General features: G+C 45.3%; 1 protein-coding gene across 5 annotated transcripts in view; it reads left to right on the top strand.

Moving 5' to 3' along the window:
- SYT16 (synaptotagmin 16) overlaps positions 1–9,324 on the top strand; it is a 109,777-nt gene extending 100,453 nt beyond the window's left edge. For all 5 annotated transcript variants that reach the window (XM_032691445.1, XM_032691444.1, XM_032691442.1 and 2 more), the window contains one exon: positions 1,962–9,324. In XM_032691445.1, the coding sequence (XP_032547336.1) occupies positions 1,962–2,275 (314 nt within the window). In that variant the 3' untranslated portion in view covers positions 2,276–9,324. The remainder of the gene's footprint in view (positions 1–1,961) is intronic.
- Positions 9,325–18,025: the final 8,701 nt, after the last annotated feature.

The raw sequence follows: 18,025 nt of genomic DNA, 5'->3' as shown, positions 1-18,025 counted from the left end.
GGGGTCTCATCTCTGTGAATTCTTAGATCTCAGCACTCACTTCTCTTCCATCAGAAGTGAGATACTTCATCTTTCTGCCTGTAAATGGGATTGGTTTGGAAAATACACTAAAATTATGTGAAGATGTGAGCTTTTAATTTGAAAGAAAGAAAAATTTTAAAGTTCAAACAGGGAACTGTACTAGTTAATTGTTTGTTTGTGTTTAAAAATTAGCCTGGTGGAGATCTTTTGCTATTTGGAAATCCCTTTCTCAGAAGAAGAGAATGAATACATAAAAAAAAAAAAATCTATAAAACCCCTTCTCCTCACTTATCTTTATTTCCAGGGAGTTCCTTGCAGCCTAGACCAGCAGCCAGGACTCACACATGAGGAATGCTTCAGTGCATGTTGTGGTTTGTCAGTCCAAAACAAAGTGACATCTCTACAAACACTGCAAGAGTTTTGTCTGGTAGTTATCTTACAGAGTTCCACATTGAGTTGAGGTAGAAGAGAGAGTCCTCTCTTGGGCTTTGTGCTTCTGATGGATCTGAAGTTGTTACAGATTTCAGCACCACCAACACTGAATAGTAAGGTGGAAATAAGTCCACCTCTTAATAAAGCTCTTTTTTTGCCTTTTTTTTTTTTTTTTTCTTGCCAGATACCATCAGGAAATTAAATCAAAGCTCTGCTTTTCTGTGCAACAAGTAGGTCTTTGTTGGCAAGGTCTAATTCATCGCCAGTGTTACGCTGGGAGCCAAGCTGGCCCCCCCAGCTAATGACTGGGCTGAACTTTCCCCGCAGTAACTCGATAGCTGTACAGCTGTGCAGGCTCACAATTTCCTCCTTGATTGTCAGTCTCCTGACAGCTTTTTCAGTGGAACAGTTTGAGAGGAGTGGAAAGCCCTGCTTTGGAGACATAGAAGTGTTTTCACACCTGAAGTGTAATTTCACACCTTGTGTTGCTCAGTAGATAAGTGCGTAAAATAGCACATCAAACGGGAACAGAAGAGGATAGAAATGCTGTAGACAAGAGACGGAGGCTTGTTATTTATTTCCTATCTTCAGCACACTCTGAAATAATACTCACTTGCAGGAACCCAGGCACAGATTACGAAGGGGTTAGCAGAGGACTTGTCTAGCCAAGCAATCTGTCGCTGTCACGTGCAGAGCAAGGTGAAAACTTAAACTGAGCTGGATCTGTGGAGCATTGGGAGCTCTGAGACCACAATATTAACAAGCACATAACAGAGGTGAACTAATTAATACAGGAGGCAGCAAGAGTTTAAAGAACAGATTTACAGGAACACTAACTTGAACCATTCCTTCCTAGGCATGTTTACTCCTTGTACTGATTTAGACAGTGAATAAAATTGACCCTGAGTCCACCAAAAGAGTAATATGAGAATTTGGAAAAAACTTGAAATTATCATGGGAGATAAATCATGCCACTGTGTTTGCAGGTTTCTTTTCCCTCTCTTTCAAGATCCTTTTGCTTGGTATCTCGAACAATAGGTCACAGAGGCATTCTTCCAAAAGAGAGTGGTGGAGAGACAAGGGCAGTCAAAGGAAACCTGGGTAAGAGAGCCCAAATGAAGCTTGATTGGAGGGAGAGGAAGGGAAGATGGAAACACACCATTTGATGTGGAGAATCCATAGAGATGCTCATAGTTTCAGTTAATTGTAGACAGGTTTGTTAGGGCTGGATACCAGATACCCTGCTCTTTCCAAGAGAGTAGGGCTGAAACACACATCAGTTTCCTTTTCTCCACAGCTTAATATGAGAAAATCCAAGAGGTGCTTTCATCTGCTGCTTCTTATCCCATGGATTTTACCAAGGAGAGATGTCCAGCCCTCCTCTGTTATTCACTGCAGACAAAGCTGCTCTACTTGGAGGGGTTTGGGGTGTCTTTTGACCACTTGGGGATTCCATTTAGTCTGTTACCTGTGCCAGAGGTATTATCTCCTCTTTTATTCTGTCCTAGATACCTATGGAAAGCTCTGCCTGCGCAACTCTGTGGGTCAGGAGATGTCTCGCTGCAAGACCTCCATCCGCCGGGGACAGCCCAACCCTGTCTACAAGGAAACCTTCATCTTCCAGGTTGCCCTCTTCCAGCTCTCTGATGTCACCCTGCTGATCTCCATATACAACAGGCGCAGCATGAAGCGCAAGGAGATGATCGGCTGGATTTCCATGGGTCAGAACAGCAGCGGAGAGGAGGAGCAAAGCCACTGGCAGGAAATGAAGGAATCGCAGGGGACGCAGGTCTGCAGGTGGCACACGCTGCTGGAGTCCTAGTGGTTACCAGGGCAACCTGCAGATCCTGGGACAAAGGGCTGTCTTACCTTGTTCTCAGCCAGCAAAAAACAGCTATCCCGTGGCAAGCACTGTGCTCTGACCGGGCAGGTGTGCTTTAACCTGGCTGCTTGGTGTCAGCAGTCATGGGTATTAAAGGTGGCAAGGCCTGGGAAGCACGTTTAGTTCTTGTCTTTCCAGGTTGTCCTGTATTTTCTACATCCAAATAATTAACCCTGGAGAGAAGCAGTGGGAATACCTACAAAATCCTTTCCTTGGTTGTTGTCTTGCTGATTTTGTCATAGGCTTAATCATCACAGGCTGATTCTGATGCTGTTTTCTTCTGGGTTAAACTCTCTCTTCTCTCCCTCCCCTTATTTATATTAATGAAGTTTGCAAATATTCTTCACACGCAGATAGCTCACAGAAAGGCTAACCTGCATGCAGATCACATCCTCTCCCTTTTATTATCATGTTTCTGAGTCCTAGAAATAAGCATTTGATACCACTGTAGACTGGATGATATATTTTTCAAGCAGCATGAGAAAGCACTCTTGAATTCTCTGTCAACTTTAAAGTGCCTAGACATTACTACGGTTCTCTTGTACTAACAGTTGATATTAGGACTTAACACTATTGATATTTTTAATTAGGCACCCTGCGCACTTGTTAGCCTGCATTGCCATAGGTTTGCACAAGAGATAATAAGCATCAGTTTTATATTGCATTATACAATGCATGTTTAGATGTTTACTTGAAGTTATGGCTTCTGTCATCACAAATACCAAAAGACCAGAAAAAGCTGCACATCCACCTTTGTGCCTGAATCACTCTTTTCTGCATCACTGTTTTGCCAATGTGTTAATTTGGTTTTTAGAAGTGAGGTTCATTCAGAAAAGCATTTCTGTGAGCATTACAGGGGAAGGCTTCAGATCTGTGGTTTCTCTGTGATTCAGCTGAGCACTACTCAGTTTGCTGAGGGCTATCCTTTAATATCTTCTTGGGATATGACAGGAGACTGGTTTTGGCATGCTGAGCCATAGAAGATGCCAGACCATGTCACCTCATCTTGGGGGTGAGCTTCCTGCAGGCAAGAAATAGGATCCAGGGGACCCCCCAGAGGGGCTCTGCTGAACTAGCACCAGCAAAAAGTATTGTGCTTCCTGCCTCTCACTGAAAACAATGCAAGAAGCAGGCTTGCTGGATGAGGTGATGACACTTTCACGTAGTAACTTTTCAGACTATATTGTCCTTTTCCACTCTGTTCTTTTTCCCCGTCTCTGCAAGTTGAAGCTGTGGAGATGATGGATAGGGGACGTGTCTCAGTCTGCTGCTTGACTAAGTGGTTGTTTTTGCAGTGCTGTGTGTGACACAAAGGAGGATGCTCATCTTCAAGTGCAGTGATGGTATGTAGGCAGTGAGGTGCTGAGATCTTCAAATGCTATCAGCTGCCCAATCTCCCATTTCCCCCCGCTCTCTAGGAGAGGACTGGCATTTCTCCATTCCTGCTGATGACAGCAAGACACAGGAAATATTTTGCTGAAAAGGTTTGTCTGTACTGAGTCACTTCATGTTTTGGTTTTGTCATTTGCTGAGATCTGGCACCAAATTCTGCCTCCTACTGCACTGCAGCCATCTCCTTCCTTCAATGGTGCTGTGCAAATCTAACTAATGCAAATTTTGGCACTGGCTGTTTGACCAAAATTGGGCCTCTCTGCTGGTTTGGCTCACATCCAGGCCAGCCAGGCCCTGAGGGCACTGCTGTGACACTCACAGGTTATCACTCGGTGTCATACACACAGGCTCTGTCTGTCCCCATGAGGCAGACAGAATAATCTGCATGTAGGAGGACTTCTGGTACAGGTGATACAGGTTATTCTACAGACCCTGCTTTTGTATATTCTTATCACCTGTCTGAGTATCATTTTTTCAGGGAGACTTCTGGGTATCATATGCAGGAGGGTTCTCCTCTCCTGTCTAGATAAGCTGACATATCTGCTTTGCACTACTGGGGCTTTCTGTCACAAAACAGGATACAATCCAAATTCAGCTCAGCAAACAAGTATATTTTTGACTGCACTGCTAATGCTACTGTATTACCAATGCAAAAAAAAAAAAAAGAACATTTGAGTGGTAACCAGCAGATTAGATTTTTTTTTTTATCACACATATTTCTTCTGGGAAAAAAAAGTAGAGGAAACAGCCCAACTCAAAAGGTACATTTGCTGATTCCAGTTGCTTTCCAGTCTCGGCATCTTTTTTTCCCTGAACTGCATAAAATGTATATGCAAGTGTTTATAATTAATTTTATTACCTGGAATGTGAATGTATGATAAACTTACTGAGATTTTCTCCATAACTTCTTGAACCTGTGAAGTGTTGCTTATGCTTCATGATTAGCTAAGGGAAAACTGTAAGTTGATAATGTGTTTCAGCAGTGAACTGGAGATAACCCAGATTTATAACAGTATGATTAAAAAAAACTATTGAAAAAGATCATTTTAAAAAGCAATGTAATAAACTGGTTTGGACTTCCATGCTGTTTTCACAGTAGATCTTTTCCAAAGATATGGCATTATGGGAATTGAATTTTAATATATAATTTCAGTGTAGGTATTGGGAGTCAGAGGAAAGCAAGAGGAAAACAGCTTACTTAGAGTAAGTTAATATCTGAGCATGTATTAAAACTTAGTTGTCCAAGGGAAGCAGGTTGCTGCATTCTTGCTGCAATCTTTTGGCCTTATATTTTACCAGAAAATTTTGGAGTGGGGGTAAAAAGGGATGCAGCAAATGGACCATTGGGGTTTTGGAGCCACTGCCAAAACTGTTGGCATATCCATGCCTTGAGCAGTGCATTCATGGGGTTCATTATGTTCCTACTAAAACAATGGAGGAATTTTTTTGAGTCTTGGGATGAACAAGGTGCTGGGGGTGCTTGTGCTTGCTAGTTGTATTTTGAGATTTTTGCTGCTTTCGTGGTTTATTTTTCTTTTTGGTGTTGACTGTCTGTGAAATGAAGGATTTGTACCAGCCCTGGCATATTCCAAAGCTTCTCTAATTCTTCCCATTGACAGATTGAATTAGTCATTGCTAATATTGATACAGGCTTGGCTTGTGCTCCTGGTCTTTCTTATGTAAATACCGTTGCCCTTTCAGTCAGTGTTTTAACCCCTTGTTTCCTTTGGAAGTGGCTGACAAGACTGAATTTGCAGAAAGGTTTCCATTCCTTGGGAAGTTTGACTCTCCCTTGGCTCACAGTTGGTGATGGGTGGTAGGCTGGGCCCTGTGCTTTACTGGCCTTCCTCCATGTGGATGCTGATGCTTCCTCTCTGCTTCTCTGGGGTTCCAGGGGAGGGAGAGGAGCTTCCTGTGGGAGGGCCATGGGAAGTTCAAGGATCAGGATCGGAAAATAAAAAAACCTGAAAACCCACAAAACCATTGTGTGGGAAGGAACTTAACTGCACTGGTATAGGCCCAGAATATTGTGGGCAAGTGCCCTGCATACAGCTCTGTATCTTGAACAGCATCGTTCAGCTGGTTGCAGTCTGTTCCTTCCTTGGTCTCTCTCCAGCCAGCTGGAGCTATCCTGCTCTGTCCTGCTAAGCTCTGCTGTTGTTTTATCTTCTGGTTTTAATGTGTATCGACAACAGAACATAATGATCTCACCATGTTTATATTCCTCATAATGTGATCTTCAGCTGATGCCCACAGAAATGAGTACCTCTTTTAGCCCACTGAGCTGCAGTGCTGGCTCCCTGAAGTGTCCATTTGCAAAAGCTTTGCCTGGATGGTCTTCTGCATCCTTTGATTTGTTTGGGTTTCCTTTTTACCAGTGTCTTTAATTAGCTGGACCCTGCTGTGTCCTGCTCGTTCCTGTCGCTCTGCCTTGCCTGCGCTTCCCTTCGGAGGTAATGTGGGTTGTGTGGCTCCTGGGGTACATGGACAATACTCAGATATATTTTTAGCGGCTGCAGATCCCGAGGAGTTGTTTGGTGCTTTACATAGTCGACTGATCTTCAGTCATGAATGTCTTTAGATGTTCCTGGATGCACAGAACCAAAAGCTGCCAGCTGCTATTGATCATTTTTCCAGCATAAAGCCGGAGGTGGCAGCTTGGCAGAGGAGCAGGCGTTTCCTCTGGTGGCAGTTCGTTTTCCCCTTCAGCTGGAGCTGGCGATGACCTTGGAGCTGGCGTGCCTGCAGAGCTTGCTTTCCGCTCCCATATTTATCATCATCTTTAATCTTTGTGATCACAGCGCTTCATCTCTCTGCCTCTCAGCTGCCTTCTGCCCTTCAGCACGAAAGGTGGACAAAAAGGCTGAGCAGAGAATATGGCCTTCTCCATCATGTTATCCCCGGGCCTGGGGGAAGCTGACTCCTAGAGGGGTTGTCTTAAAGTCATGGTGCTCATGATCAAGACGTTGCATCCCTGCTGTCTAATCCACTTGTGGACTTTGAAGGTTGTTAGTTGGGCTGTGATACTTTAATATTTACAGAGTAGTGACACCCGTTCACCTCAGTGTGGACCAAGTTAATGACAGAAGAAACAACCTGTTCTGTGTTTGCTTTCTTCTTTCTCATGGGCATTGTGTTCTGTGAAAGGACAACAGAGCCTGAAGGAATTAGTATGCAGGAACATCCGCTTTCCATTTAAAATGTACTGTGATGTTTGCAGCTATGGTTGAGGGGAAAAAACAAAGCATCCAGGGTTTGTAGAAAAGCTCCCACTTCGAATGAGGCACGTTTTCCCCTTCAGCATGTGCTACCCCAACAAATACGTTCTCATATCCCAGGAAGCGGTGCTGGCTCTCAGCTCATCTGCTTCTGTGATACAAGCAGCCAGAAGCTGACAGATCCTAAAGCTTGGAAAGACGTCCAGGATAATTCCACATAGCTGTTTTGGGTGTTTATTTGGGATCTGGTGCAGATTTAACAAGATGTCGTGCAAGAAATGAAAACCCCAAGCAGTGGTGGGAAGGTGGTGAGGAGGGAGGGAGGCAGGGAAGGCTCTCGGTGTGCTCATGCTGCTGTAGAGCTGGGAATCTGCTCACTCTCTACTCCAGAAAGCAGCACAGCTGGGCTGCAGTGGCATCAAGCTGAGCTGAAAACCCAGTTTCTCTGCATGATTCCTGAGCTCCAGATCTGCTGAAGGCATACAGCCTTTTTTTTCAGTTCAGGGTGAGCTCGTGTCCTTCCTGCAGCCTACACTGTGGGCCCCAAAGAAATGAATGTGTAAGTATTTTGTCTCTCACAGCAGCCCAAGGTCATCTTTCTGGAACAGCAAACAGGCACAGAATCCAAAGAAGATCAGTCTGTCATAGGAGTAAGGTTAGCATCTGCACTTACAAATGACAAAGGCTATTAATCCTCATGCTGTAATCCCCAAGCTGTTTGCCAGCTGGCAGCAGGAAGATGTTCCCGCTCAACCCACACAGCTATCCATGTTTTTTCACCTTTATGGAGCAGATATAGGTCAATACTGTAGCCTGGATAAAGAACTTTTGGCATTATAATCCCTCTCCTCTCCTCTCCGCACAAGCCATCTGTACAAATTAGTAAGAGGAGAGCCGCAGACTGGGCTCTCCCTGAGCTGCTCCCCCAAAACAGAAGGTTGAAGGTGAGATTTTTTTTCCCTCCCCTCTGCTCCTGAGTTTGTCATGGGAGGATGAATTTTGAGATTTTGCTGCAGAGCTGAACAGCTTGAGCAAAGCTCTGTTGCTAGACAGGTTTTGTACACAGAGCAGGGAAAACCTAATGCTTGTAGAAGGCAGAAAAAGTCCGGTGTTGATGCTTTTTTTGATCCTAATTTGGGAACCTGCATGGGAATTGGGTATTGCCCATCACAGGACCATAAAATCCTGAACCTACAAGTTTATCACTATGATAAGGCAGAAGGAAGACTGCTGCTTGGCAGCAATGCAGATGGGCTGTGGTAGTCTCTGTGATCTCACCAAAAACCTATACGGTCACCGTGTTACATCCAGTGAACATTAGGCAGGCTGGGGTTGGAAAAAAGTTGAAGAAGAAACACAAAAACCAGATGGGAGCTGTGAAGCTCCATTTAGACCTGTTACTTGTCATCTCTGCTAGAAAATTGGAAAGCAAATTGTTGGGTTTTACTTAACAGAAGTGGTTTAAACAGAAATCACAGCTGCTTGGGCAACTGCAGGTTGTGAGGAAGTTAGGATGTTTCCTCCTGGCTCTTGCATTTCCTCTGGCTGTAATGGGTGACATAAACCAAACATCAATACTCAGAGGTGTCTGTCCTCTGTACCATCATACCCAACATGGGCTGATCTTATTGAGTAATAAGAGACAGAAAGTTGATATTGGCCATGGGTGAAGAACAAGGATTCAGGATCCAGACAAAAGCTAGATTCTTCCTGAGCCCCACAACCATTGAGTTGTGACCTCCAGGGAAGGCATTTTATTGTGCCAAATACCTCCCTTTCCCTTAATTTCTCAAACTTAGGATAACATTGCAAAATTTTCTCTTCATTAGCAGCTAGGAAATAAATAATATAATTTTGCCAGCTTTCCTCATTCCTGTTGTGTCTTGTTAACACTTTCCAGGTGCTTTTCCTTCATGCTGTCTCCATCATTGTGTTTCCCATCCTCTCATTAATATCTACAGAGGTCTGCTCCAACACAGGTCTGTGCCTGGTAGCAATATTTTATGTTCATGGTGCTCAGGATAAAACCTATCCTCTGATCTCTTGCTGTCACTACGTGGCACCTCAAGCACAAGTTTTCCAATTAAACTGGTACCACATCTCTCCTGTATTCTTCTGCTGGCATTGCTGTGTTTTGTGTTTTGCTGGGCTGTATTCTCAGCTGTAACTTCATTGACTTTTTCCCAGCAGAGAGTTTTGTTTGTCAAGAAGAGTAAATGAGGTAATCATTCGGTAGACTTAGCATTTAAATACTGCGTGACATTTATATGTGTATATATAAAAATGTTTTTTATGGTAGAGTGCCGCGAGGCATTTGCATGAAGCACATCTCAATGTATATTTGACTGTTGATTTAAATATACTGTATATAATAAGTTATTTTTAGTGTGTATTGACTTCTTTCTATATTGGAACAATATACCACCTCTGGCAGGCTTTTGTTGTCTCGCTGTCGCAGTCACAGCTGGACACTGGCGATGCGGAGACTGAGGTGTCCCTCTCCTCTTTCCTCCTTGTGCCCTGTGATGTGGGAGTCTTTCCCCCCCGCAGCAGCTTTGTGAGTACACAGATACTGTGTACTCCTGGGGTGTGTTGCCACAGGACAGTGTTGTAAGCTTCTTACTGCATTTCCCTCCTGGAGTTTAGTAGAATTAATCTGCCTTGAAGATTTTTCCTTTCTTTGCTGTCGTCTCCTAAGTACATCCCATGGGTGTGTAGTGAGCCAGCTGGTATTCAGAGTGATTCAGCCCTCTGGATGAGGCTGCATCAGGAGTAATAGAAATCTCAGCTCCCCTTTCCCAGCCTAGGGTCACAGAATCACAAAATGGTTTGGGTTGGAAGGGGCCTTAAAGACACACTTGTTCCAAACTCCCTGCCATGGGCAGGGACACCTTCTGCTAGAGCAGGTTGCTCAGAGCCCAGTCCAACCTGGCCATCCACAGCTTCTCTAGACAACCAGTGCAGCCAACTCCAAAAGTACAAACAACAGGAGGACACACTATCCATTCCTACTGTTAAATAGTGAGCACTGCTGGCATTCCTCATACCAGCATCCATCATTACTCAGTATAGAGAGATGCTCCCACCAGTTACAGGTCAATAAAATCTCTAGATGATCCAGCAGTGCTTCAACAGGAACCAACAGGCTGCATGGCTGTTTCTCCTGGCACATTTGTATCCAGCTTTCACATACTGAAAAGAAAATGTTACCATGAGTTCCCAGAGAAACAAAAATGTCTCATAGAGTCACAGAATGGTTTGGGGATGGGAGGAACCTTAAGGATCATCTAGTTCCAACCTCCTGCCGTGGCAAGGAGCACCTTCCACTAGACCAGGTTGCTCAAAGCCCCATCTTACCTGGCCTTGAACACTTCCATGGATGAGCATCCACAGATTCTCTGGACAAACACAATATTTATCTATAAATTAATCACTTTTAATAATAACAATACAGAAAAATTAGCAAAAAAGGCCAGGTCTCTAACTTCTGTTGTTTCAAAAGCAAGGCTTCCAGAGCTTGCATTTATTGTCAAATTATTTTTATGATAAATAAATCCATAGAGGGAGACACTGTTCATACTGTAAAGTTTATAAAGAAACAAATTCGTATATCCTTTTCACTTTTGTAAAGCTCAAAGATTTACACTGAAAATTGTACCTTCAATCTAGTTAATAAACAGCTGGTATTGACTGGTAAGGCCACCAGGGTGGTTTGACTGTTGTTTCACTTGCTGGTACGTGATTGAGGAGATATCTGCAGTGCAAAACTGTGACAAAAAGATGAAATATATGATGAAAAGATGTTTGGATATTCATCAGGAAGAGTGGGTACGGGGTTTATTCTTAGCTTTTCATGCAGCTGACAATGAAACATTTTTATTCTATTTAGTGCTAACGTGCATGATCATACAATATATTGCCTCCTCGCTAATTATATGCTGTGTTAGGAATACTAATGTCTAGATGATATCTGACATGGGGGAAAAAACCCAAAAACGCATCAAACCCAGCTTCTGCAAATTCTGGGCTGAAATTACCCCACCCCACACATGCAGCCATCCACACCTTAGAAACGGTCTTATTTTGTCACGGTGAATGCTGCTGTTGCAGGTTTTTATCAATAAAATAGAAGCAGATGGCTCATGTAGACATGCAAAACCACGTATCTTCCTTTTTGTTCCCATTGTGGCTGACGGAGTGAATATGCATCTAGGAGAGGTGGATGTGTTTTGTTCAGAACTGGGATGCAGGTGCCTGGTGCATAATGCATAACTGGGAGAATGGGAAGTATCTGCCCCCCACCCGGTCCCCATGTCCAATTCACCCTGACAGAGGGGCCCTGTGGCAGCAGGCTGGGGGACTTTGGGGAATTAGAGAGGTTCCCATGTCCCACTGTGTGTCTGCTTCCCCCTGCACACCTCCTTTCAGCCAGCTCTGTGTGGGGAAGGAGAAGTGCTGGCTATGCCTTTGATGCCTGCTCTTCCCCACTCTGCCATCCAGAGCCACCAGGATTTGGGAGAGAAGTCCCTCCCACCCTCTCCGTGGTGGTTCTCCATGAAATCACCGGGTTTCTCGTATACACCAGTGACATGTTGGCATCTGCACCAGGGCATGCAGGGGTCAATGTCACCATTGTGTCTCCTGTGTGTAGATACAGCCTTGTTGACATCCTGGGACACTGAGGGATCCCTCCATAGCAGTTAGGCTGGCCACAGGGTGGAAACAGAAGTAAGTGCTCAAGTGATGAGCTGGAGAGCTGAAACTGGGCTGATGTGAAGCCAGGCATGAGGGATATGTCTGTATCTGGTGAGTACTTTGCTTACATCTACCTTTGATCGTGATCTATATGTGTGAGCGGTTTACTTCTGACAGGTTGAAAGTTGTAGTCCATGCCTACGTTAGACCAGAAAAAGACAGAAGCTAAAAAAACTTTCCAAACTGGTGATTTTTGAACTGGGGTTAGTTTGTTTCCTCTCAGAATAGCAGTGCCACCTTTGAGGGAGACATGAGAAACCACGATTTCTGCATCCCTGCTGGCATCCACAGGGTTGGCTTTCCAGGACCAGCCCAGAAATAGAGTTTCTTTTTCTGGAGACTGTTGGTAGCTTCAGTCCCTGGAAAGCTCAGGAAAGGCGGCCAGTACGAGACATGTCTGGGGACACAGGAAACCCAGCCCAGAGCCCTTCATCTGAAAGACAGCGGGAAAGTGGGGTATGCTGGGAGGCTCAGAGAAAAACAAGGGATTTTGGGAAAACTCACCCTCCTTGGTGTAAATTGGGGATGAAAAATGTGTTCTGTTGATGTTCATGGGTGACCAGGCTCGTGAGAGGGCTTGGGTGGGGCTGCAGGGCAGGCTGGGGTTTGCTCTGGAGTGGCAGCCAGCAGCTCCTCAGGACACAGAGGAGGATCTACAGAATCAGGCACCCTCTGCAAGCTGCTCAGGGTTTGGGAGCTCAGGTGGGCACTGCTGCTGAGGTGGTGACATGGTCTGAGTCGGTACCAGCACAGAGTTTTTCTGGTTTGATTATTCATAACACCGCTTCACCCCACGCATTTTCTGAAAACCACTTAAAATTCTCCCTGCCCAATCAACCGGCCTCAATCCTCCCACCAGCTCACCCTATTCCTCCCCTATAAACCCAGCACTGAGAGGTGCCAGCAATTGCTCTGGATGACTCGAGCACTGTGGGGGGGACCACACTTGTGTTGCTGTTCCTGCAGCCTCACCATGTCCCTTTTTGGAATGTCCCAGCCTCAGGGTGGGTTTTCTCAGGCTGGTTCCCAGTGCAGGGCTAACAAGCATAGGGTTTGTTTCACCCCTCCTACAACGGATTAGTGGGATGGGGAGACCTTCAGACCCTGGGTGCCAGCCCATTACCTGGAAGGTGAATGCTCTTCCCCCCTGCCCCCACCACGTGGCCCAATAACCCCGTAAGGAGCTCACACAGACCACCAGGGAGGGACGGACGAAAGAGGAAGTTTATTGTGGGGTAGGGGTTTATAAGGCTTTTAGGAGGGTCAAAGGGAACCAATTACAAGTTCAGGGGCACACAGAAAAAACCAATCAGGTAAAGAGTCAACAGCCAATAGGAAGGGTTAACAAAAGGCCAATGAGAAACACCTCAGGACACCTTCCCAGGACACTCCTGTATGAGAGACAAGTCCCTCACAGGGGGTGTCGGGAAAGGGAGCAATGACTTTGCCAGAAAGCAAAGCCATTTTGAAACCTGTTTAAACCACATTAAAAACTTCTGTTTCTATAACATTTGAGCTGTTTTCTTTTCCTTCACTAGTCCATCTCTGACAGGACTTCTTCCATCCTACATATGGCAAATCCATTGCCACACCTCCAGGCAGACTTGTCTGTGTCCCTGTGCAAGCTCGGCACACGTGATGATGAAGCTGCTGGCATCGAACTTGGGGAGAGAGGGGGTATGTCTTGGTGCCAACACTTGGTTAGCTTGGCCTTAGTGAGGCTGCCCATAAATTTGGGAATAAAAGACTCAGGATTTCTATGTGCTTGGTGGACAACTAGTGCAAGTGCAATGGGCTTAGCAATCCACTTGCTGCTCCTGCTGGGACAGCCCTGCTAAGCATCAACTCGTGTGGGTCTCGCTGGGCTCCCAGCTCCCGGCTGTGTTATGTTTTATTGCTCTTATTATCCCGTTCTTCCTCCAGCTGCATTTTAATTCCTTGCTTAGAATGACTTCGTTCCTTGGCAAAGCACCAAGTAATGTTTTTTTCGTCCCTTTTTTCATCCTAATTTTGACCAGTTGGAAAAGTCACATTTTTAATGTCAGGAAACTAAGTTTTGAATTTCAGCGAAAGAGTGATATCATTTTTCACGAGAGGGTGAAAGCATTCCCACTTCTCAATCAGCTCGGTGGAGGCTAAAGCTGAGCTGTCTGCCATCTGTCTCCTTGCCAGTCTCTCTTCCACCGTCATCACTTTTTAACAGGTTGGCCAATTTCAATCGCATTGAGCGAAGGGTAACTGTCTCAAAGGCGGTTTTTGCTTCTGCAAATTTATGTCAGCTGGCGGAGGATCATTTACAGGGAAGCAGAAAGAAGTAGGTTTGATGGCCAAGGGTTGGTCAGCTGGTCCATCATGACAGTGTAAAGCTCCAGACAAGCTTCAGCATGTGCTGACTTTGGTTCTGTCTCTGGTTGAGCTGTGGGTGTCCAAGCGGACACAGTGGAATTTGTTTGGGGGTGGTGGGGAGGATGTAGGGGATAAAGAACACAAATAAGTAGGAAAATGGACTTCATTAATTCTGCTCTTCCCAGCTTGTTTCAGAAGGTTTTTTCTAGGTTTTTTTAAACGTAAGGAGGGTAAAAATAAGTTTTCAAATTTTAAAATACCAACAAATTTTCTTGTATAATGAACTGGGAGATAGAGGAGAAAAATAGAGTTCTAGTACTAGAAGAGTAAAAAGAGAAAGCTAGTATTTTAAAATGAATGCAAAGGCTTCACTTTCAGATGCAGTAGGCTAGCCTCCCTAGGCATCCAGTCCCTCTGAGGTTGGCCAACTGATGGGAGGCATAAACAGGGTCCAGAAACTTGCTGTGACAAGCCAATGGCTGGGAAAGCTTTTGAGAATCTGTGTCTGCTGGAGGCAGCTGAGCATGCCAGGCCAGGGATAAAACCTGGTCCAGGACGTAGGTCCTCGCATCTGAAAGTTTTCAGGTACAAATGCTGAACATTTTGGTATATTTTATCTTTTGAAAATACCTTCTCTGCATGCTGTGTTTAGAAATGCAGTACCTGTGTAGGCATACGCTGCCTGAGAGGACTGGTGCTTTTGTACACACATCTTTTGAATGTTTGGTGCTTGAATTCATTACTTTAATTCACTTTTTCTTTAACACTTGACTTGAGGAGACAACTGTTTTGAAATGAAGGAACTGATTTTTTTTCTAATTTTGTGAGACAGTTAAAGTAAAGTAGATGCTAATGTTCTGGGCTTTTATATTCCCAATTGCTCTAAACGATTTTAAAATATACATATATTATAACACTGACTATGCCAGGCAATCCTGCTTTCAAAAGACTCAACTAAAAGAAAAAAGCTGCTCTTCTGTTGTCTGCCTGTCTGGGTTTTATCTTATGCAGTACACATTTAAACTCTTATCTTCTCAAATAATATCACTGTCAATAGGGACTTTGATCCCAGTTCACAGGTCTGTTTAATTTCTGTTGCATTGAAACATTGTGCAATTCAGCTGGACAGTGATTCCCAACCAGGCATCCTGGCAGAGGGGAAACTCCTCTTCGGACAAGGTGGGGAGGTGATCTCTCATGCTCCCATGGCAGGAGGAAGAGGATGGGATGGCTTGAGATGGAGCATCTGCTGTTCATCTTGGTGGAGATGCCTTTCAGCCAGCAGAGCAATGCTGGTTTACACTGACAGGGATCTGTTTCCCTGCACCCTCTGCCCCCTGGGAAAGCGGACAAAGAAAAGCAGCTACATCTGGATTGTGGAAGAATTTCTTCCGGGCTGATCAGGGGTTGGAAATACTTCTTGGAGCCAGCTGAGGAAACATAGCTGACCTTTTGGCTGTAAATTATTGCCTGCTAATAGGTCCTCCTTGTGTGCTGAGAGGAGAGGGGAAGATGTGTCTTTACAGCAGAAGTTGTGTTGAATGTTAAAAAAAATACAGTAATTTTCACCAAGATTGGAGTAAGTGAGGCTGTCGTTCATTCAGCTCTTAGGCACGGAGTAGGTGCTTCTGTGTCTTCCTTTTCTGTCTCTGCTTACAGAAGTGATATTACTGAATTAATTATGACATCTTTGTGAAGAGCTGACGAATCGCTCAAGTCCTCTATTCAGCAGTAGAGAAATGTCAGGTTCATCTCACAGTAAATTTAAAATTACACCAACCTGAACTACTGCTACTGGCAGCATAATAATAAGGTAGGTAATCAAAATCAATTAAATTCCAGTGCCTTCCTATTGTTCTAGAAAATTCAAATTTGAAATTAGTTGGAGTTCATTTGACTTCTCAGTAAAAGAAGCAGAGCTTCAGAGATAATTGGAAGTAAGTATATGGCTGTGAGTGATCTTTCCTCAAACTGCAAAGACCAGGAGAGCTGAGTGCATTCGCATGTTCTTGCATGCTGAGTACCAAACACAGCCAGATGCTCAGAGTCAAGGGAGTAACTGGTTTGAGTCTGTGGCACTGACGTGTGTTAGCTGGGACTCAGGACTGCCAAGACTCAGTTTATTAAAATTTGGATGAGATATTGATCCAGGGGAATGCCAGTTGAAGTGTGTTTCCATTCCTACCATGTAAGAGGGAGGAGGACTAAGGCTGGTGCAAGCTCCTCTGCAGGACCTTCATGGAGACCCTGGAGCAACCAGAGGGAGGGGAACTCCATGTGTCCCACCAGCAGTGATATGCCAAGTTATAACATGTGTGGGACACTACCTTACAGATCACAAGAGAACAGGGGATTGCCCAGGGCCTTCAGATGCTGCTAAAATGAATGTTTTCCCATAGCACCTTGCCTTGTTTTTGGCACTGCCTGAGACTTTGAGTCACTTTCAGTAACAAGATGGAACATGGTTGCCCAGAGAAGTTGTGGATGCCCCATCCTTGGAAGTGTTCAAGGCCAGTTTGGATGGGGCTTTGAACAACTTGGTCTAGTGGGAGGTGTCCCTGCCCATGGTAGGTAGGTTGAAACAAGATGATCTTTAAGGTGCCTTCCAACCCCAATCATTCCATGATTTATGGGCTGGATGGAGTGATGGGGATGGGTATGGTATTAGCATGAGTCTTTCAGGAGATGCAGTGTCATCCATGGTAGTTGTGTGGAAAAGGACACAGCTGGGAAGCACAGAAGAAAATTTATTGTCTAAGAAGATTTCCTCTTGGAGAGAAGTCCTGAGCAAAGCCCAGGCTTGGTGCTGGGACTGATCTAAGACAGTATTGTGCTGGTAACTTCACTACAGCCATTGACACCAATCTGGCTTTCCAGAAAAGGTTGTCTTGTACACCTCCTTTTCAACTTGTACAACTCCTCTGGGAATGCCTCACTTCTTCCAGGGAAGTTCCCTACACATACTTGGCTGTACTAACTGTTTTTTAAAAAAGAATTTTTTTAAATTTTTTTTTTCATATTTTTCTATCTGCCAGTATTTTCGGGAAAGGGATTTCCCTTCTGTTCACTTACACATTTAAGATTGTATTTATTCCTTTTAAACTTTTTCTGGGCCTTGCTGGCTGGACCCTCGGTTATGAGGGTAGGCTGAGCCTGATATCCTACCTATTGCCATAAAGAGGGTGCTCAGCAGTAAAATCCTCCTGTCTGAGTGAGGCACAGTAGTTGTCTCACCCCACAGTGACCTGCTGTTTTGTTCAGGAGGAGCTTTGGGTTGTTTTGCTCTGCAGTTTTTATTCCTGTAACAATCCATTTTCTGCCCATGGGATTGCAGAGTGCTGTAGTGCCTCTTTGGGATCACGGGTGTATTTGCCAGGGTGAGACCCAGGGCACAGTGGTGGAACATCCCAAAAGCTCAGGGGAAAAACAATGTGTGAGTATCTGATGTGGGAATGGAGGAAGAAAGGAGCAATGTAAGTCGGGAGGGACCCAGCAAGAGAGCAGAAGAGCTCAGCTCTCTGCCAGCAGTACCAAATTGGACTCACCTCTCCCTCCAGCCTTTCTAGGCACTGCCTTGTGTTTTTCCCAGTCTTGCCCTGAAGCAAGCAGAGCTCTCGCCCTCTCAGCGCCGCAACGGGCACTCAGCATCTCTCCGGCTGCCGACCCTCTCCGTGCCTCCTTCAGTCCGCCCTGAAGGGAGGTTTTATGCCTCCCCTTCCCGCTCCCTCGGGCTGCTACCTCCCTCCCAGTTTCGGTGTTTCACATCCCCATCCTCTGCCGCGAGTCTCAGGCAGCTCCTCACCGCCCGTCCAGCTCTGAGCCGCGGTATCTGCTCCATCTTCCGGCTCATCCCGCAGCCCGGCGGCCCGCCCGGCACGGCACGGCACGGCTCGGCTTGGCTCGGCGCAGCACGGAGCATCACGGTGGCGGGACCTCCCCCTCCCTCCTCCCTCCTTACCCGTTCTTCCTCCCTCCCCGC

Source organism: Chiroxiphia lanceolata, chromosome 6 (assembly GCF_009829145.1).
Source record: "Chiroxiphia lanceolata isolate bChiLan1 chromosome 6, bChiLan1.pri, whole genome shotgun sequence".
Taxonomy (NCBI): Eukaryota; Metazoa; Chordata; class Aves; order Passeriformes; family Pipridae; genus Chiroxiphia; species Chiroxiphia lanceolata.
This window is presented reverse-complemented; position numbering and strand designations above follow the sequence as displayed.